General features: G+C 35.4%; 2 protein-coding genes across 9 annotated transcripts; both read right to left on the bottom strand.

The window, feature by feature from the left end:
- Positions 1-45: 45 nt before the first annotated feature.
- Positions 46-23,115, bottom strand: LOC129239583 (B-box type zinc finger protein ncl-1). Of its 8 annotated transcripts, none has more exons than XM_054875177.1 (9): positions 23,028-23,115; positions 7,533-10,254; positions 7,257-7,446; positions 6,368-6,823; positions 4,471-5,872; positions 3,018-3,558; positions 2,785-2,948; positions 2,493-2,725; positions 46-159 (listed from the first exon to the last, which is right to left on the bottom strand). In XM_054875177.1, the coding sequence occupies exons 2-9, from the start codon at positions 8,105-8,107 to the stop codon at positions 55-57; spliced, it is 3,666 nt and encodes a 1,221-aa protein (XP_054731152.1). In that variant the 5' UTR covers positions 8,108-10,254; positions 23,028-23,115; the 3' UTR covers positions 46-54. The 8 variants fall into 8 exon arrangements, with proteins under 8 accessions (XP_054731152.1, XP_054731154.1, XP_054731155.1 ...); XM_054875179.1 differs by lacking the exon at positions 23,028-23,115 and adding an exon at positions 10,351-10,435; XM_054875180.1 differs by lacking the exon at positions 23,028-23,115 and having other exon boundaries at positions 7,533-8,754; positions 10,182-10,343.
- Positions 19,971-20,276, bottom strand: LOC129238109 (kinesin-like protein klp-19). Its single transcript, XM_054873149.1, has one exon. It carries the CDS (start codon positions 20,274-20,276, stop codon positions 19,971-19,973), a length of 306 nt encoding a protein of 101 aa, XP_054729124.1.
- Positions 23,116-23,204: the final 89 nt, after the last annotated feature.

Raw genomic sequence — 23,204 nt, 5'->3', positions numbered from 1 at the left:
GTTGCTGCTGGCACTTATACTGCTACAACTGCTAGTTGTGGTTTTGATTTGCGATCAGTGAACGTAGAGCGTATTAAGTACTAACACATGGTGATTGTTCTTGGCCAAAGTGACTACATAACCTTCGGAGGTTATCTTCAAGCCACAACAGCGTGAAACCTTTTGTAGAGTAAAGCAAATTTTAGCAATATGAATAATATGAATACAAAATTTAACTGGGTTATTATACAGAAACACAAACACACAAAACAAAAAAAAGAAAATAAAATTTAAAAAATTTTAAGGAAAATCTCAAAGTAATATAAGTTGTACAAAAATTCACAGTTATTCAAACAAAAACCCACCCGTTTCAAGGGTTTATAAGTATATTTTCCTTTTCTTACTTCGTCCTCGCGTGACAGAAGGACGTTAAAATTTTTTTCTAATATAATATCTACCTGCAACGAGCCATCTAAAAAAGGTAAAGAGAAATATGGTGGCGCGCAGATTAAAAGGCCAGTGCCAATGGTAAAGGCAATGAAATATAAGAAATTTGTTAAATAACTTTTGTTCAGAGTTTACTTCAATGGCTACGTACATACACTGTCTGAAATTTGATGGGGCTAATTGTTGTTACAGAAAATTCTTATATATGTATAGTCTAGTGCACTTGATTAGAGGCAATAATTTTTGCGGAGGAAAATGTTTATTAAAGCAACCGTATTTGATCTAGTAACACAAGGGTTTCTGATAATTCTATTATATTATTCTCTTTGGAAAGCCATAGCGAACATAAAGAAACCAATAATCCACAATTCTCCAACTAAAAAAGCAAATAACTCTCAAGTATGGGCAAAAAGAGATATCGAAAAGTCTAAAGTTTTCACGCAAAACCTTGAAAGGATATTTGAACCCCATAAAACAATTGATGGCTTTATCCAACCCCCGCTATAAATTATTTACGCTCTTGGAAATAATTTCTCAAATTTCTAAGCAGAAAATGAAGAAAAGCTGCGATTTTTAAGCAATAACAGCTGAAGTTCAGTGATCATGAATGCGTGCATTTCATGCAATGGAAATTCTCGGAAATTTTGATTCCCAAATCAGGAAAAAAACACAAATGATGCAACCTCTTATCGCCCAATTTTGTTACTTCCACTGTTGGGAAAACTTTTTGAGAAGCTATTTGCCACCCCTAGTCCCTACAATAAAAGAAGCTCTGGAGCAAAAATGCGTCTGCTTCGCCATTTTCCTCGATGTCGCAAAGGCGTTCGACAAAGTCTGGCACGTGGGACTAATTTATAAACTTAAAACAATACTTCCGATGAAGATTACAGATCTATTAGAAGCCTATATCAATGATCAGTATTTTCGAATAAAGCATGGACTGGCACCGAATGACACAAAATCAGTACACGTAAACTTTACAAACAAAAAAATTATCGATATATTTTCACTAAACGTTCCACACGCTTACAGCGCAAAGTACATGGGCATGACGCTAGACGCCAAGCTGAAATGGGGGAAGCACATTAAGATTAAAGCGGCTGAGCTTAATATAAAATGCAATAAACTTAATTGGCTTATCGGCAGAACACACAAATCTGAGTGTCGAAAGCAAAATCAGGTTCTTAAACTAAAGTAAAAGTAATATTGAGACGATACACCGCTCTCAAAACAACGTGCTTCGAAATATCGTTAAAGCACCTTGGTTTGTCCAGAACGACAACATACACAGAGATCTGCAGGTTAACACAGTAAACGACTCAATAAACTCTTTCGCTGCTAGGCAAGCTAAAAGAATACAACAGCACTCCAGCTTCCACTCTTTGCAACGAAACAATATACACAAGAAGATTGAAAACGATCACACTACTAGACCCTGCTAAAACCGCAATATCGGCACACATGACTTAGCATGTATGGGAATTCTCGGCCAAGAGAGGCGACAGCTGAGTGTGTATATTTGTTCTTATCCAGAAAATAACTCTAATTAAAAAGCAAAAGAATTTACGTCGGAGAAAGATTTTCTCGGCTACAACCATCTTCGTGCACACTGCGAGTATACAGCAGCACAGAAAATCTAGCAAGAGAACGATACGACGACGGACTGACCCAACGCGTCGAAACAGCATGTTTCCTGGGCCTACCTTTAGATGAGCTAGACGAAGACGACCGGTGATATGCCCTACACTAGCGGGGCTTCTATTACTGTTAACTAACAAACGACGGTCTGATCCCCGTTATCGAAACGACTCGGATTTATGTATATCCGGCCAAGCACATTTCCCATAACTAATGAGGAACGCTAAAGCTGTTACGATAACAACAGGAAGTACAGGTCACTATTGAGCTCGATGGGCCATCAGATTATTGCCATATCCAAAAGTTTCACATTTGTTTTTTCCGGTGCAGCTCTTTAATATTATATTAAGAGCTATTTCGCAGACAACAGAACTACTTTTCGCTGAAATAGACATACGAAGTTTTAAAAACAATTTCAATTGGCTCACCTTAACATGTGGACACTCAAATTCCGATTGTAAAATACCATCGCGCGAATAGCAGGCTACGTGGAAGCGATTGCCATGTGAGTCACCAATCAAAATATCACCGGCATTGGAAATATCAATACCATTTGGGAAGCAAGTGACTTTCTCATTGCCGATGCGATATTGGAAAGTACCATCTTCTTGGAAGACAGCAACGCAATGACCTTTGAAGTCGCATACATAGAAATCGTTGTCTAAAAGAAGTTTAGTTAGCATACCAAATTATTTGCGTCAATATTCTACACCGTCTTACCTCGTATGGCAATATCCGAAGGTTCACGCATATAGTCACTGCAATCAAACCAACGCACCAGTTCACCATCCTCCGATATGACGAACACTGTTGGAGAAACACTATCTACAGCCACAATATGGCCCTTCGAGGTTACGGCCAAGCCAGCGACGATATCAATATATCTGAAGTGGTGAACGTAAGATGGGATATAAGTATTTATTTTGTATGTTTGTTAAATTGCAATAAATTACCTGATGGCAATCTTACGCATAAAGTGTCCGCATTTTGAGAAGATCTGCATACGTGAACGTTCATTGCCGCGATCACAGACGACAAATTTTCCATTGGTATGCATGACAGCCACCTTACGTGGATACCACAGTTGACCTTCCTCTTTGCCAGGTACGCCAAATTGGAATTTCAGTGTGCCGGTTTTGTCAAAAACTTCAATGCGATGATTATTCGTATCAGCGACAATAATCTCCTCGTCCACGCCCAAACAAAAGCCATGTGGTGAATTAAATTGACCTTTGGTGGTGCCAAGTGAACCGAATTTGCAACGAATCTGCATTGGTGTGGCTTTGTTGCGCCCGGTAACGATGTTGGTTGTGCCTGGTGCGGCACCAGCATGGAAATTTGCAATGGACATTTCGTCGACGGGTCCAGCACCAAGTGGCCCAAGTGTTGAGAGGCTGGGCGATGTGGCTGCGGGTAGGCAGAAATCTGGTAATATACAATCAATTCCGGGTGAAGCTCCGCTCGATAAAAGCTGATTCATGTCTGTGTGAAAATCTACTTGTATTATGCCAACAACAACAACAAAAAACGAGACGACGAGGTAAATAATATTCGACGTGGTGTGGTGAGTTGGCAAACACATTGGCATTTTTTTTTTTTTTTGTAATTGTTTTTTTTTTAATTTTTTTATTTATTTAATTGGTTTGTGGATTTGTGTGGATGGTGTGGTAATTAGGCAGAGCGGAACCAAACGGAGCGATGCGCAAGGACGTTTGACAAATTTTGAAGGAATTTGGTGGTAATAATAGCAGTAATGGTGATAGTAGTTGATGTGGTAGTAGTGTAGAAGCCATTTGAAAATCAAAAATAAAATGCAAGAATAAAAAGGATAAAAAGGTAAATAGAAATCAAGAAAAACAGGAAATAAATCACAAAAAAAAACTAAAAGCGAAATAACTTAAATTACAGAAACTTTTACATTTAAGAAATATTCTTAATGAAATTAGCGAAAAAATACAATTTAATTGGGCATAACTATGGATATAGTTAATAATAGCTCACATATTATATTGTAAATAATTTCGAGAAAAAGTAAACGAAATTAGCTTTTGAGCTCTAGCTCTCATAGCTAATTATTCTGAAAATTCAAAGGCAGAAATAAAAAATTATATTTAAAACAACTTTTTTTAGCAAATTTTTAAAAGCGATAACACCCTAGAAAGCCAGTTTACAAATTAACCAAAAAAAAAAAAAAACAAGCTTCAACTTCAGCCTGTTATGAAATATTCAAATCAATCGGATATCAAACTCAAAAGTGCAATAAACCTATAGCTGGTAGGTGATTTAGGTCGTGGTGGTGGTAGTGCAGAAGTAGTAATTCATAGTAGAGAATAAAATCGTCAAAAATAAAAACACCCAATTTTGCTCATTCCGATTATAAGACCATATTTTTGCAATTGTACTTACCATTGTTATTGAGCCCCATTTTGGCAAGTGCTTGTAAATTGTTAAAGGCGCGCTGATCACCTGAGAGTATATCTGCCAATGAGATTTGTTGATTTTGCGATGACGATGCTGGTACTACCGCCTGGTGGTGACCACCAGCGCCAGCACCTGGGCCCACTAAAGCATCGTTTAGAGCAACATCTGGTGTTGCCTCAGTTAGGCTGGCAAGACGTGACAAATTATACTCAAGAATACTGTTGTAAGCGCTTGGTGGTGGTGCACCACCACCAACACCGACACTATTTGCTGGCCCATTAAGTCCAGCATTGAGGTTGCCGTTAAGACCGCCGTTCATACCGCTAGTACCACCGTTGAGTCCGTTGAGGCCTTGGTTAAGTGACGCGTTTATCCCATTGCCCAATGTATTGCTGTTCAAACCAACATTTAAATTATTACCAGGTCCACTCAGCGGATTGGAGCCACCAGCATTATGGCCATGACCGTGACCATGACCTTGGCCTTGATTGTGGCCATGAATGGGACCGTGACCGCCAGTAAGCGCGTTCAAGCCGTTGGCAATACCTGAACCAGACATACCGACAGCATTGACACAGTTATTAACACCACCTTCGAAGCCTCTAACACCATTAACCCCATGTACTGGTGGTTGGCTTGGTGGTGGTAGTGGTAGTTGTTGCTGTTGCGAAATTTGATGGTGCAAAGTGGGTGGCTGATGTGGTGGGGAATCAGGAGCCATCACATTGGGCATTAGGAATCCATTGCCTAGTACCGAGAAATCACCATCAAAAGAGCTCTGCATGGATGTAGGCAGCGATATTGGGCTGCTGGCAGTAACAGAACTGCCACCAGCCAACTGTCCTTGTGAGCCACAAGTATTCATGCCACCATTACGGCTGCTCATCATGGTGGGTGGCATGCCGGGTAAAGTTGGTGGCGGTGTACTCTCCTTCGGTGAAGGAGGCGTGGATTCGGTGCGGAATTTTCCGAACGTCTCCTGGGCGACTTGTTCGAACTTCTCGGTTTTCGTGTCAAAAGTCAGCGAGTAGTTAATGTCACATTTGGGTGTACTACTAATAAGATTTATAAATTGAGTGCTTATTAGCATCTTCATTGAGAGAAACTCGGCGCCATTGGCCTGCTCCAGTACACGCATCGTAAACTTGCAGGTGCTATCGATTTTACCGCTGGTGTTCTCGATGTTCTGCAACAAATCCATAATTTTAAGTTCGCGTTCCGAGTGCAATTTGCCTAATTCGGTAAGTGATTGATCGCGACATTTTTCCAAAATCTTCTTGTAATTCTGATAGGTCTCCTCGATGCGGGCACGTGCCGAATCGTGTTGAGATTGAAGCTCAGTGAGAGCGCTGGATAGATTTGAAGCAGCAGCATCGCAATATTGCACCTAAGATGAAAATAAAATTGACCTTTAGAAATTTAATGAAGACCGTTGCTGACCCAAGAGTTTGACTCTTCAAAATCAAGAGTTTCGTTGAAAACATTTGCCCTTTTTTTTAATTCGTATACTGATATTAAACTTTTTAAGCGCGACAGATTTTTTGCAAACATTAAAGCTTTTTTTTAGAACTCTTGAAAATGTCTCACTAAATGCAAAATAGGCACATTTTACAGGCGAAAATGTGTTCTTTTAGTTGAGAATAACAATCGCGGGTCAAAAAATGAAGATTAAAAAAATATTATTTGCAGTTAATCTAAGAGATATTATATTTTTTAAGCATAGATTTCACGGACAAAATTTACCAGTATGACTTTTTATCTTTACTCGCAAGTTTTATTTTTGACTTTCGTCTAAAATATTTTTTTTTTAAATTGTTTAAAAAAACAAATTTACGCATCATATTAAGTAAACAAAACTTGTAGTATTCAGTAAGCAACTAACCTTTGATTTAGCTTCCTTCATCAAGTTCTCGACATCAACACGCACCGACTTCTCGGCCATAGCGATAAGATCGTAATGATGCTCACTACCTTTATGATCGGCAATTAAACAATCGTTGCAAACCGGAATCTGGCAATTGAAGCAATAATACTTTAGATTTTCAGCAGTATGCACATTGCAGAATAGCGGCTTATGGATGGTCAATGGTTTGTCGGCTGTAGCCTTCTGCAAGTCCTCAAGCTTGACAACCTCATGATTCTCGAAGCAACGCATATACTTGTGGGCATTATCACAACCGCTACATAAGAAATTGGCGCACTCGCTGCAACGTGATATGGCTTTCTCTTTGCTCTTGCAAGAAGTGCACGACAGCTGCTCCGATTCGATGGTGGAGAGATCAAGAATATTGGTCAAAATATAATCGCATGTCAGTGATTCAATGCCCTTGGAGCCGATCTGAAAGGGTAAGAGGAACGATTAAAAAATATGATATGTTTAAAATAATACGTTGTCTCGTTAACCTAATAAGTGAAATTTAGTTACAAAAATAATGACCAAACCTTAGTGAAAAAACTATTCAAATATTTCGAATAAGGTAAATCATTTGGCATAAGAATTAGCAGTGGTCGTTTTAAAACTCAAGAGGCTTTAAACCTCTTTCTCACTACTCAACACACTACGCACTACATTCTTGGGCCACTTTGCGTTCGACTCTCTATTTTTCAGATGGAAAACTATGCCTGGAAAAATTAATATATTTTTAGGCGCATTTCCGTTCCCAGTAAATATACAAAATTTAAATTTTCATCAAAAATTCCTTATTGTCTGCATTTTTTCATGAAGACCCGTAAAATTGTAATTTATCCAGGCATCTGTCGGCGAAACTTACCATAGTCACTTGCTTGCAAGTGGGACACTCGATAACAGATTTCAATGGTGGCATTAGTTCTCCAGCGGTCGAAGTAGTGGATGAAGCCGATGAGGAATTGCCATTCGACTCGTCTGTAAGCAATTTCAACAAACAAGATTCGCAAAAAACATGGAGGCATGAGAGCACACGAGGTGATACTAAGCGCGAGCTAAAGGTTAAAGAAAAATGAAATCATTAGGAAGTGTAAAATAGATATATATATAAATGAAGCAATGCATTTCGCATATTTCATACCTGCAGATCTTGCAATTCTTGTCCATGCCATCGGCACCCAACGAGCCACACGAATCCTCAAGCGAACCCGATTCCAAATCGCTGCCTTTATTCTCGAATACCTCGCTAAACATAGTACCAGCCAAGGAGGACGAACGCGAAGACACGCTCTTATGATCGCTGGCCACAACTCCGTTACCGTTAAATTCACGTGACAACGTTGTGTTGCCACTACCAATCGGTTCGTTGTCCATGTCCAGTGTTAGCGAACTCACAAGCTTCTCCACGATAGAATCAACAGCCACACCAGTAGACGTAGCGTTCGTATTAATATTGGACGCGCCTGTGTTGTTGCCTCCGGCACTCAAATTATTGACGATGGGGGTCAGAAGTTGCTTCTCAGCACAAGCGCTAATGCCAAAATCGGGCTCCAATGCTGACACCAGCGAGTTGCCAACCAGTGAGTTGGCAACAGCAGTACCGGAAGAGTTGTTGGATGTGGTCGAAGTGATATCAGTAGAGGTATTGGTGGTAGCGGGATCAAAGGTGGAAATGGCGGTGATCGTAGAAATTGGTTGTTCCTCGAGTGATGCCATAAGTGGCGTTTACGTTTGCGCTCGCGTTCAAAAGAAAAAAATTCAGCAATTAGCTTAGCTTTGAAGGCAAAAATTCAAATGCGCACACGATACTCAGTGCCCAATTAGATTAATTGAAGCGCAAAAACTTTCGCTTGCCGACTGACAAATGCGTGTAAGCGGACAAGAGTTTTCAAGAATGCAGAGGTTTTCGTAAAGCGTGCAAATCTCAATTGCTTGTCTTAATTATTATTAAATATATTTGTAGTATTTTTGAATATCCGGCGGCAAAAAACGGAAGTTGGAGTTTCGGTGATTTGTTTTAGGCAAATGCGGCAAATGCCGTTCTTTGTTGTTGTGTGTGTTTTTTTTTTCTAAATAGGTTTAGATTAAGGTTTTCTGTTTTTAAATCTTTTGTTGAGTTAAATTTTATGGTTTTCCCCTCTTCTCAAGTTCAAGTTTGATTAGTTTTGTTCAGAGATTTTGATATTCTGGTGGTTGATTTTGTGAGACTTCTCTTTTTTCCGAATTCCTTTGTATTTTAAGGATTTGGCTTTGGTTTTTTTTTTTAGTTTTAGTTTAAAATAATACAAATATGGCGCTCGTATCTTTGCAAATTATGAGAATATATGTGTGTGTAAATGACCAGCTCGACACGATTTCATAAACTAAAACGATGAATATTTTATATATAAGTAGTAAAAGCGATAAGAATAATGCGCGAAAAAGTTACGAATTCGTGGGAACAAAGTTTGCTTCTAAACGGCTTTCAATAAAGAAATAGGCAAAATAACGTTGGAAAAATATTTGTCGTAAATGTATATATCGTCAATTAGTAAAATGGCTTGTTTTGCGAGTAAAGTCTTAATAGAATAGAAGATTGATGTACGCCAGCTGATACGTTGTATGCCGATGTTGTTGTTTGCTCTGCAACTCAATAGTATCCAAAAGTATACGAAATTCCACTGGATTTATTTTTTTGTTTTGGGTTTCAGCTCAGCGATTGGCAATGTTCTTATTTATTTATTTTTTTTTTTGTTTTTTGTTTTGTTTTTTGGTTTTATTATTTTATGTGTTTGCTTTCGCTTTAAAATGGCGCCTTTTTTCAGACTTCTTTGCAACCACTGGTGGCACTAAATATTTCTGCACGAAAATCCAAAAGCGGATTTAAGCACAAATTGAAGCCTCTTATGGGTATCGTTGAGATTGAGATTATATTCAGTACGCAGAGCGTGTTTAGGCTCACACTTGGGCTAGTTAATCTCGATCAATCGCCTTTTTTGCGTGATTTTTTTTTTTTGTTTTTATTATGTTTTTTGCATTTGCAATTCTAATTACCAACAAAACGTTGGTTTTCACAAAGTACTTTTTTTGTTTTTGTTTTGTTTTTAGTTTGAACTTATTTGTGTTTTGTTATACATATATATGATTTAAAATAAAATATTGTAATGTATATTATTAAGTGTATAATTAAAATATTTGTTATTTCTGTTTAAAACTGGTTTAAATTTGCTTTTTGTGTGCTCTTTTCAGCTACGCACAATAAATTCCTTCGACTCTTCGTCTTTCGTGTGTCGCGCTCTGCTTCTACTTCTCTCGATTGCGTACACCGCTGCTTCCTGATTATTAATTTCTTTTACGTTATTAATTGTTGAATACTATTCAGATATATGTATGTGTATATAGAGTTGTAGAATCGTAATTATTGTTCACACATTTATTTTCTGATTAACTGATGAAATTTGTTATTGGATGCAGTTGCATAGTCGCCGTCGTTGCCTGCCCTTTGAATTCTATTCCAAGGATTTTAAGCGGAAAACCGTTTTTTGGGTCTATGCATATAACCAACTGGATGAATAATGAGCGAATTAGTTTGTTGGTTGAATTTGCGTTGTTGAAGATATGCCCACGACCTTAAGCGTTGAAGCGCACGATTGACCGCCTTATGACTTCCAACTTATCTTGCCAAAGCGCCCAATTCACTGCGTAACGAAGACTTTCTCCTTTCCTTTTGCTTCGTTATTTTGTATTTATTTTAGTGCATTTAAAGAAAATCACTCTAATATTTCCGTGTAAGCCTTTGTATAATAAATACTCAGTTTATATAGCCGCTGCTGCTGTTGATATAGCTGGGGTCTTTAGTGAACAGTCTATTAAACACCCAACGTCTGCAAAATTATTAGAAAAAAATACAGAATTTTAGCTTTTTCTTTACTTATTTTTTCACTCGGTTTCAATTGTATTTAATTTGATTTCAATCGTACGTTTAATAAAAATATTAATGGCCTGTAGAAATTTTTACATTGACTACTGCGATTTTTTAAATAATCAACAGCAAGTAGAAACGCAATAAGCTGCTTGTAAAACATTAAATTCGGCTATTTGGCGTACTGGCTTGAAAATATTTTAGTTCGGTTTTTACTGTCACTTGGACATTTTTCAGATAGTGCACTAGATTGACGGAAGGAAGTAGAAAAAACGTTAGTGGATTTTGTGAATGAGTTGATTGTTTGACGGCCGTCGTAGCCGAATGGAATGGAACGTGACTACCATTCGGGAGTACGAAGGTTCGATATTCCGTCCATGAAACACCAAAATGAAGAAAAAGTTTTTCTAATAGTGGACGCGCCTCGACAAGCATCCGAGTGTATTTCCGTGATGTAAAAGCTCCTCATAAAAGGCTGTTCGGCTTAAAACTGAAAGGTCCTCCATTTGTGGAACAATATAAAAATGCACGCCACAAATGAGAGGAGGAGCTCGGCCAAACACCTAACGAGAAGTGTACATGCCAATTTATTTTTTTATTTTTGTTTGGAGGCAAATTTTCTTCTTAGAAATCGGAAATTAAAAAAAAACAAAAAAAACTTGTGGAACTGTCTAGAAATTATATACTGATGAGGTTTATATCTTGAGGATAATATGTATACAGTGATGCTACTTTGCCAACTTCTTACACATTTTTCTTGCAAACTGCATAAGGGGTGTTGCTAGTCGACCTGCCGTTGTTGCTGAAAAGGAATAAAATATTCTCCAAAAATTTGTGGAAAGTCTGCTGAAAACTGACAGCTCTCGGCCGGACTTGAATCGAGGGAATGGTTGAACTATGTACATCCACAGTGATCGTTCGATTAAAAGCTGTTGTTTTGTTTTTTTTTTTTTGACTCACCGGAAAAATGTTAAGTGTAACAACGAAGCAATGAAATATGGAATACCTTCTACTGAAACCTTGAAGGTTCAACTCATAGTCTATATTAATACCCTCCCGTTCTTACTAAACTCCGTGAAAGAGTAAGGAAAACACGAACCGAATTGGGCAGGAGTATACCGCTCTCTCTGAAACACGGTAGATTGCCTTCATCCAGCTGACAGAACGTCTTCCAGCATTCTTTCGACGTAGAGGGAATCGACAATTTAAAAAGTTCTTTTGTAAAACACAAAAAAAAGCGTTCACGAGAGTAGAAAGGGAATTAACTCAACATTGTTGGCCTAACACTAAATCTTGTACAGGTTGATCAATTTAGAGTTATCGGATTCTAAATTGAAATAAAACAACGAAAATCCAAATTGATTAGGCAATCTTTATTATTTTTGCGACAATTATTTTTTAAGGATAATCCCTTTCAGATGTTGGCCGCAACTACGCTGTGATTCGGCTATCCGTAAACATTAATTTTGAATGACTCGCTGGAGGAATTCAGTCGGTATCTCGTGAACAATTTTAGTGACGTTGGCTTCCAATGTCTCAATCGAAGCTGGTTTATCCACAAAGCATTTAGAGTTGAGATCACACGATTTTGGTGACCAATCCACTGGCCCGGGACTAGAGATAAATTGCTCACCGAAACGACGACGCAGTAAATTCATTCTTTCACTGACTGAATGGCGGGTAGCGCCGTCTTGTTGCAACCAATTGTTGTGGAGATCACGGGCTTCAATCTCCGGCATCAAAAAGTCGTTTTTTACCATGACGCGATAGCGTTCGCCATTTCATTGTTATATTGGCGCCAGCCTCGTCTTTGAAGAAATATGATCCGATGATTCCTCCAACCGATAGGCCGCACCAAATTAATTTCCACTGGATGTAATGGTTGTTCTTGAATGGCTTGGGTTGCTCTTCAGCCAAACATGGCAATTTTACTTATTGACGTAGCCATTAAGCTAAAAATGGGCCTCATCGCTGAACTCCATAATTTGGCCTGAGCGTACGATGAACTCTTCACAGAGGCGTCAGTCTTTCCATTATGAAATGCCAATAAATACTGAAAAAATTATGTATTTAATCTGACAGTAGTCACACGTGATATTATATATAAAAAATAACCTATTGGGGAAAAATATTTCAATTTTATCACCTTTTATTAACAGTAATAGCTCAATTACTTATATTATATATTTTTACAAGATACTTCAGGCGCTGTTAATAACTGAGGGGGTTTTCAATACAAATTTGTGTTTTACTTTGCTGCGTTAATCACGACAAGGTTTTTGAGTTTTACAGCTGTAATCGATTCGATTACCTCCATATACTATAAGTACTCTATCGTTAAGATCTCATCATCATGACAGCAGTTCGGGGTGAACCATTGCTTTCATTACAATTCGCCTCATCGTCACTCGGCTATCAGCTTTTCGTTTGATATCAGAGATGCTTATAGCTCCAAGGTCGCCTTCCATGTCATCTCTCCATCGTTTTCTTGGCCCTACGGGTGGAGTAGGGTACACTAGACAGTGCTAGTTTACTGGGGCGGCAGCCCTTGATCGGGAAAAACCCGAGTCATTCCGGTAACGTAGAATCGGCTGCCATGTCTTGGCCGGCCTCTTCTCCTTCGCCTTGTGGATTTGTTCCAAAGATCTTTTTCATAGCTCATTTGTAGAAAGTGACCGTACCATCGAATCCTTTGCGCTTTGATGTACCTGATTACATTTGCACCCCTGATAAGTGTGTCTAACTTGTCGTTCTGCCGAATGCGCTAAGTACCGCCTTCGAGTGGTGCAGGTCTATATATTTTCCCTAGAATCTTTCTTTCAAACCAATTTCAAAATTAATTGATCGGTTTCATTGAATTTCAGCACCCAGACTTCGCACCCGTATGTGAGTGCTAGTCTTATGAGTTTTGTATATTCGTAGTTTCTGGTTTGTAGAAAGTAATCTCGACTTCATCAGTTTTGTACGCGCGAAGTAAGATTTATTTGCAGCTTGTATCCTGTCTTGTATGACAATCACAACGCCAAGTTACCTAAGTTCATTGCCTATTTCAAAGCTATTGCTGCCGATTTGTAAGTTAGGTGTCTATCTTTAATATCGCAAGATCGGGACGGTCAATTAAAAGCAGAAATTTCGTGAATTTATGCGATCAGAAAATTTTGTTTAGAATAATTTCATTGTTTCTGTGGATGTGTGACATGTGGCACCGTTTCGCCTGCAGACCACTGCGATGTCGCCTCAAATCCATCGACCATATTCTTAATAATGTTTTCATTTTTTGATGTTCAAATTTTAATAAAAATAACTGCAAGTTCTAGTTGATTTGATCGTTGAATTTTAATACTTTTTTTTCATATATACAAAATCATTAGGCTTTAAACAATTTTGTAAAAAACAAAAAACAAAAAAACCAGCAAAATGCAAAAACATCTCTACATGATTAACGTACAAGTGAACCAGTGAAGAATCTTCCAAATACAATTATAAATTAGCCTGCACTCGAAACCTCAATTAAAAATATTAAACGCATGAAACTAAAGCATGTTTAATGTAAATTTAAAAATCTACACGCAACCAAAAAACACGCAAAGAATTCAAAGAGTGGGGCGCCGTCTGTCCAAACATGCATACATATTTACATGCTTACATAGTACATCTGGTTTCTTATTCACCACACGCCATTGCGATCTCTGACTATAATTGCAATAAAAGACTCTTTACATTGCATTAAATATGCAAAATGTTAAGATAGTATATGTATTTACGTATATAAATTTGTGTTGCAGAGTCAAAAGTAGAAGAAACAAAAATTATTGAAAACATCAAATAAAAAGGCAAACAAAAGAGAAGAAACAAAAATTTAAGAATAGAAGCTTGCAAAGTAAATAAATAATTTAACCAGTTTGTTTGGAGCTTTGTGTTATATGGTAAAAAAAATAATAATAAAAATTAAAAAAACCAATAAAAAAACTATATATATGTACATATACATATAAAATAAATAAAAAAATAAAAATAAATAAAAAAATAAAAATAAATAAAAAAAATAAAAACAAAAAATAAATAAAAAAATTTTAAAAATAATAAAAAAATAAATAAAAAAAAAAAAATTAATACTAAAAAAAAACATAAATAATAAAAAAAAAAAAATATGTAAATAATAAAAAAAAAAAAAAAATTATAATAAAAACAGTTTGTTTGGAGCTTTGTGTTATATGGTAAAAAAATAATAACAAAAACTAAAAAAAAAAATAACAAAAAAAAACTATATATGTATATGTACATATATAAAATAAATAAAAAGAAATAGATAAATAAATAAAATAAAAATAAAAAACAAAAAAATAAAAAACAAACAAAAAAAATTATAAAAAAACATGAATAATAAGAACAGATTGAAGAAAAATATAAGAATAAAAGAAATTAAAAAAAAAAAATTAAAAATAAAATAAAAACACATTAAAAAAACATAAAACCAAAACAAACATTTAAAAAATTACAAAAAAAAAAAGTTAAAACTTTGCAATTGGTCGCGACCACAGGTGTATATAGGTAAGCGTAGCTAATTAGTTTTTAATCAATATTTACTTTGCAATTCATGATCGCGGTCGATCATTTAAGCCAGGTTGGCTGAGTAGAATATAAGTCATTGAATGTATCTTATAAATATATACATTTGTATTAAACAAACTGGCTGAGCCATCAAAAAAAAAAAAAAAAAAAAAGAAACAAAAAAACCCCTAGTCATTTCAAAAGAACGCATTTGCCACAATTTATAATATTAAGTGGTTTAATTATATTCCAAGTATGGACCAAATCTGATCTTGATATAGTTTTTCCAAATATCTTAACCACCCGAACACATTTCTTTTAGGTACATAGGTACAACTATATTCCGAGCGACTAAAATATGATTTCTAAAAATACATATCTCAAATAAATAAATATTATTTTTAAATATTTATTATTTCTCAACAGGGTTTATAAAGGTTAATTTAATAATTTAAAAATTACAAGAGTTCTACGAATTCAAAAACTTGTTTTTTAGATGGTGAATTTGCTAGCCGAGTTTTGTTTAATATAGCTAATTTTAGGCAAGTTTGCAAAATGCAGTTTCAAAGTTTTTCAATTAACTATACCTCCCTCCCTTCATGATGTTTAAAAAAACAGTTTTTGCAGTATGACTCTTGCAGAAAATGAGCGATGTGTTCCTTTTTGTTTTTTGAAATCTCCTTCTTTACACCATTTAATTACAATTTTATAAATGTTTTTGATTCGTTGTAAGTTTTTTTTCAAGCTTTGACTTTTTTTATTAAATTAACAAACAAGTAGACATTTTAAAAAATAGATGTACAATTTTCAGCAATACATACTCAAGTTCCTATGTTCTTTCCATGTATAGAGTATCCATACACATACAAAATAATGGAATCATAAATTTTTCATAAAAATATAGATTATTTTATCACAAAAATCATATATCTCAACGATCAATGCAACGAATGCAAATTGTCCTCTCTATGGAGAATATGTGCAACACCGTCGGTGGAAAATATTATCAAAAGTTAAAGAGAACTTTGAGCCACTTCAAACTTGCACCTTATTATACTAAAACTTAATGGGCTTTAGCTAATTTTTTATAACTACAACTTCATACCCCAGTTCTATAACTGTGTACCCAATATTTTTTTCTTGTTCTGATTAAAAGGTTTGAAAATTTAACGAAAGCTTTAGGATTTTTATAAATGTGCTACAAAGTTTGAAACTTTGATTTAAATTAATATTAAATATAATACATGATAAAAAAAAATAATAACAGTAGCCAAAACTGCCCAAATCATTGGGATTTTATTATTTTGTACATATATGGACGTATGTATGTATTTGCAAAAAATAAGAAACGCGTTCTTACCTTAGTGCCTCTAAAGTAAATTTTTGCGTTTATAAAATGAAAATGTATGGTGCAATATAAATATATGATTTTTATTTCATCTTCAGTACAGAAAGTCGATAATTGTGAGAGCTTTGATTATAGCAACAGCCTTTGATTCCATTAGTGACGAATGTTTAGGGGTTACTGTATTTTCTAAGGGGAGAAAAGGTTAACAACAAATTGAGGAAGCTAACAATTCACCTAACGAGCATACGACAACGCAACGTTTCAACTAGTAAACTTAATAAAGCGTGTGCAGTTCCTACACTAAAATGGGGGAAACACATTACCACCACGTAAAGTAACAGCGGAACTAATAATTATGAAAAAATTAGTTAGCAGCAGCCGACGCCACCGATCGCCCAACTAATGCGATAAAAGCAAAAAAAAAAAATATATATACATATGTATATATGAGATTTTACGGTCAGAACAACGAGAAGCAGCAAACAATGAGAAAAATACGTATACGCAACGTGTGCCAAGCAGCTTCAAACACTGAGCGACATTAAATGTGTGCATATATGTACTCAAGCAGCTATTTGATTTGTAGATACATACAAACATTCTTACACAATTGAGGATGGCTTCGTGCACAACAATAAAATATAGAGCAAGAAAGGTAACGTAACCCCGAAGCATCAGTGCAGAGCCGTAGCCGCAAGTGACAGCTGAAACTGATTGTAAAGGCGCATCTGTTCCCCATACAGATGTGCATATGTATGTATGTACATAACAGATATTTTATACACACATCTACCTACCTATGGATACCTATGTATGTATACATTATGTGCACCAATTTATGTCGTTAGACAACTGAATGTGCAATAATCCGAACATCTTTCGTGTAAATTACGTTCTATTGCAGTTATTGGATTGAAAGATGGAAAATAACGTGAAAGAAATAACTAATAATGTTTGGCGGATAAAAAATTTTTAAATGTTACATTCACACAACACACTTGTATTCGTAGACAAATTTATAAACACGGAGTCAAGGTCAATATATAGTACATATGTATGTACATATGCATGTATGAATGTCTAGAGGTTTTTGAAGCCGATGTCAAAACGGATATGCAAACATTAAAAATTGGTTTATTCTATTATGATACATTTTGAATATATTTATTATACATTTAACAAATTTATTCCGCCAGCACACAATTGCAAGCTTCCCAGAGCATTTTTGCCACAAAAATATTTTTTATGAAAACCTTTGGAACCGGCATAGGCTAGGACTCTTTCTGATTGCCCGTCACTTTGTGAGAAATATTACGAATTTTTCAATGAAACTCACAGCAGATGTTGATTCAGTACTTATTTTTCTAAAGCTGGCACCAACACAATTCAGTTAATAATAGTTTTTAAGTTATTTGTTAATAAAATTTGTTTTTTTTACCTTCACCAAATTTTGATACAATAAGTGCACTTATCAAATTTATTTTAATAATAATTTCTAATACTTTTTATTGATATATTCCATAAATTAACAATTTAAATTGCATTTTTAAGTTGCAAACTCCAAATATGCCAGCCAAGTTAACAATAACTAAAAAGCATCGCTGAAATGGAGTGCTGCCAGAAGCAAAGAAAACAATGTGAACGCGAAGCAACATACGAGTAGGAACATAATTTCCACATATTCTTCTGTTAGAATAATGAGGCGATTTTCGCCTGCAGCGCTATTTCTTTTTTTAAATAAAATATGCATACATTGTATTAAATATTAATGAAGTATTTTTGTTTTAAATAAATTACAGTGCACTCGCGATAACTCGAACTAATTAAAACAGGCGCTGTTCGATTTATCGAATTTGTTCGACTTATCAATTGAGTGTGCTATGTTAAAAAAACAGTCATCGATATCGATTTTTCGATCGATTGTTAAAAATGGAAGCCAGTAGGAAATTTCTGTAGTACAGTTTCGTTATACGAATTACATTTTGGTCCATTGGCTGGATCAATGGTGTCGCATTCGGCGGCATAAACATAGTTAAAATTAAACCATCCTCGGACTTTAACTCGATTTCGTTGGGATGTGATGGGGCATTATCAATTAGAAGAAGAGCCTTCTCAGGTAGTCCCCCATCTTTCAAATATTTTCTTACCTAAATATTAAAGTCATTTAACTTGGTTAAAAAAATTGTTTTAATGAATCTGGATTTTACCTGCGGTACGAACGAATTCATCCAGGCTGATTTGGAATTTTTGTACTCCACCGGACAGTTAAAATTTTTGAAAACACGAGGATTTCTTGCTTAGTCAATAACGAGAAGTTTAAGCTTATGGTTGCCGGTAGCGTTAGTGCAAGCCATAAATTGCCTTATCTTTCTTTTTTATAAGACTTATGGTGGACTTGGCTACCCCATATTCCTTCGCTAGAGAAGTAACACTACGTCCACGTTTAATTTTGTTAAGGACTTCAGCCCTCTCTTTTAATGTTAAACACTTCAACCTTTTACGATCCATTACTCACGTGCACTGATACACTACAAATGACAAATTTAAAGCAATTTGGTCAATGCAAGATGTTGTTCCCAGAAAACTAACGGGATATTAACGCCGAAATATTCATATGGACAATACACTAGTATACATATAATTTATATATATTACATATACTATTACATATGTATCTATGTATAAAATGTACATGTTTGAAAAGAATGTGTGTACAAATAAATTTGTTTTTTTGTTCGAGTTATAGCGCTTTTTTATTGATCGAGTTACAAAGAAGTCAATAGGGGAAAAAATGTGTTCGAGTTAGCACGTCGTTCGACTTAGCGGCTATTCGAGTTACCGCGAGTGCACTGTATATGAATATATATATCAAATATTAACATTTTATTTTTTTTTTAAATAAAACATATATATGTATGTATGAAATATTAATAGCTAATATTTTTTGTTTGAATACAAATCTAAATACACCCACCAAATACAAGTCCGTAAACTCAAAATGCATACAATCAAACATACTTTACTTAAAATCAAGCATTAATATAAATATATATGTATATAAATATATATACATATCCTTAAATATACCTATATATATGCCTAGACGTATATAATATATAAATAAACTATAAAATTTTGTATTTTTATTTATTTATTATCTTCTAAAATGTTTTATATTGTTTATTTATAAGATGTCTGGCAGCACTTCTGCTCGTTGAAATAACCAAAATAGGAGAATTCTTGGTCAATTTTACAAATTTTGAAATCAAATAACTTAAAAACTATAACCCCGCTACCGGTAAGGTTTTCACTTTTAGAAAGTAGAATGCCTCCTCTACCCCCCTTATAACCCTTTTTTTAACAGCCATGGGTAACCAGGTGGAAATTTTCCCCAAGGCTTATAATTGCATTTGAGTAGATGTTTTTAGTTGTCCTTATACGTACATTTCGTCTTTCTTGGTGGCCTCAACGGTGATAGTGAAAATCGCATTAAAACGAAGCGGCTACTGCCATAAATGAGCAGTAATAGTGAAAAAACAATGACTGCTCATTCATGGCAGTAGCCGCAACAGCGCGGCCTGATGAGCCACGCATAAGACAGTCTGTTGTTTCGTCAACCGATGAGACTTGGCTTTCGGTTAATCCTGGCATAATAATGCCATTACGGTTCTCGCGCATTTCTACAATAGATTTCTCACGGGGCTGATCTGACAACAAATCATATAATTGCTCCTGATACAACTTTTTTCTGTTCTTTTATGGAGTTATATCAGGAGCAACTATATGGCTTGTTTCGCTACGAAGTCATATTCACTTTCTAACGTTTTAATGCGTTCAAAGATATCGCACATTATTCGCGGTATAACCCCTGCATTTTCATCCAAGTCTCCATAGTGAGTCTTGCCAGAACCAGTCTGACCATAGGCAAGTATTGTGGCATTGAACCCGGAAAAGAATTTGTCCAATAGTCCCATCACAAATACACCATAGATATATTCATGCGTGTATCGTGCATCAATCACCGACGCGCTCCACAGCTTCTGGGAACCACGCTCTCGTTCTGAAGGCACAATAGGACTTTGCATACCGCCACACGCATATTATTGACATCTGACATTGCCGTTTATCTTTGTCACTTAATTTATACTTTCACCGATTTTTAATTTATACTACCGATTTTTTTCCTTGCAAGTTCATCGGTTTCTTCTCGCGGAATATTATGGCCTCGGGAGACGGTCCAGCATGCTTGACTGAGCTTTGTGTGTGTTAGTGCAGTCGGGTGTCGTCGTGTCACACATACTTGTTGTCGGCTTTTGAATGATGAAAATCAAAAATTTTAGATATTAGCGTCAATCAGCCGACACGCACACATATAAAGTTCTTGTCAAACAATGCTTGACCGTCACCCGAGGCCATTAGTCCAAAATTACTTTCTGTGTACACCGTTATAACGGAACAGAAATTAAAGCTGACAACGGGTTGCCATGTAAAGCATAGATAATATGTAAATTATATGAATAAATATATATACATTTATATATCAAAATATTATTGTAATATTTGATATTTTTTTAAATAAAACATATATATGTAATATATATAAATATATATACATATCCTTAAATATACCTATATATATGCCTAGACGTATATAATATATAAATAAACTATAAAATTTTGTATTTTTATTTATTTATTATCTTCTAAAATGTTTTATTATGTTTATTTATAAGATGTCTGGCAGCACTTCTGCTCGTTGAAATAACCAAAATAGGAGAATTCTTGGTCAATTTACAAATTTTGAATTCAAATAACTTAAAAACTATAACCCTGCTACCGGTGAGGTTTCCTCTTTTAGAAAGTAGAATACCACCTTTACCCCCCCTTATAACCCTTTTTTTTAATTCATGGGCAAACAGATGGAAATTTTCCCCGGCATATTCCATTCCATTTCAGGAAAAAACCCACGCAACAAATTAGTTGATAAGCTCGGCCTTAATCTGTACAGATTGTACGGAGTATATGAGCATCACACTACAATTATTCTGAAATGTGCACGTGTTAAATAGTAATTTTGTACAAACATAAACTTATGCTTTTGTATAAAGCTATGTACATACATATGGTATATACATAGTTGTTACAATACAATCCTAGATCAAAAATAAATTTGGGTTGCACCAAAAGCGTACATATATGTATGTACATATCTGTCATGCAATAAATATGAGGTGCCGGGTATTAAATGAGGTTGAGGAATTCAAGTACATAAGAAATCTTCTTAGATATTTAGCATACGAAAGCTTTTGAAGTTCGTACAAATCAATCCCAAAGTACATTGCTTATTTTGTTATCTTCATTAAACACAACATTTCAATATTTTCAGTTGCTTCGCAACACGTGCTTTTATATTTAAATGTAGCGCACTTTTTTATTATTATAGGAGTTTAATAACTTATGCACCTGCGAGTAGTTGGATAGAGACAAATGGCAAAAATCTATTGCATGATTTGTAGATTCTGTAACACTGCTCAGCTTGTGCATAAGCATTTTTTTCCATAATCAATCAATATTTGAATTAGCACTTTGTCTGCGCGCCGAACGTACACACATAATTTCCCAGAAAATATATACAAGTTAAGCCCTCTTGAAACTTTGTGGAATAAAAACTAATTTATTTACATATTACAAGTATTTTCCAAAGTTCCTCATTAATTCATAAATTAACCAAATAGTTTGCCGTTTAACATAAAACGTGTCCACTCGTTAGTCTGCGCATACCAGCGATCCTGTAACCTTCAAAGTGTAACACACAAGGTTCTGGCAACTCTGTGTGCTGCACAGTTCGTTGCGGTATTCGAATTATTGAAATTACCTATCTCGATGGTTTGACATCACGTATGTATAATTCATATGTGTGTGAGAATATCTGTTATTCTGTCCTTTTGCACTTGCTTCTTTACTGGTTCTTGCAATTCTTGTCCATTCTTTATGTACACTGCTTTTAAGCCGTGATTTTCTATTATTTTTTAGTTTATTAAATATTCGCCCTTTTTGTTTTGTAATTGAATCCGCGCATCTAAATAAACTAGCTAAATTTACTTGTATTAAAAAACAATATCCGTATTATAAAAATGAAATAACTTTTTTTACAGCGCTAACATAGCAGTAGTAAAAAATTAAATATTTCCATACATTATGCCCAATCCAGATCAAGTCGACCTCCTATTTGTTAAAGCGTAAGCAAATTTTCGACCCTGGATAGACAATCAGTGTAAGGAACGTTCGGCCACCCTCCGCATTCTGTTAAATGTCTAACGAGTATTTTACACATCAGTTCGTGTTCCGGAAGGCCCTGTGGCCTGCTACCAGCAAGCAAGCCCACCACCACCCAGCGAATACTACTGTGGCACGCGTACAAATACATGCACGAAAAGCCTCGTGCCCCTTAAAGCAGCAATCAAAACCATAGTACTATTGTCAATGCTCATTTGTCCTTGAAAGTAATTTTCTTTTCTCAGGCTCCAACAGAAATGTCCTTCAACTTAAAAATCTCAATTTTCATTGTAATTTGATGTTTTTGCAACTTTTAATTTTATTTTTTTAGCATTCAACACTTTTTTCACGCTATTTCTAGATTTTTTCGCGACGACCCCTTTCACCGCGCCACATGAAGAAAGAACTTTTCGTTTCCAATGTCGAGATATTTTTCAGTGTTTTTTCAATGCAAAATTACACATATTTATGTAAGTTTTCCATTTATTTTCATATCACAACATATTCAGCACATTTTATACTCCATAAATATGCAATTTTTATGAAATTTAAACACTCACCTTTGCCATCACAAGATTTTTTCACTATTAATGGAATGGCGCAGGCTGTAAAGTAAAACTGTGCGGTGTGAAAAAATTTCACGAGCATTTTGCGCCGGTTCAGTAGGGGGCATTAATATTTCCAATTGGACATTATTAATTGACAGCTGTCAGTAATCGATGTTGCCACTAAGCCTA

This window comes from Anastrepha obliqua, chromosome 2, assembly GCF_027943255.1.
Source record: "Anastrepha obliqua isolate idAnaObli1 chromosome 2, idAnaObli1_1.0, whole genome shotgun sequence".
NCBI classification, from domain to species: Eukaryota; Metazoa; Arthropoda; class Insecta; order Diptera; family Tephritidae; genus Anastrepha; species Anastrepha obliqua.
This window is presented reverse-complemented; position numbering and strand designations above follow the sequence as displayed.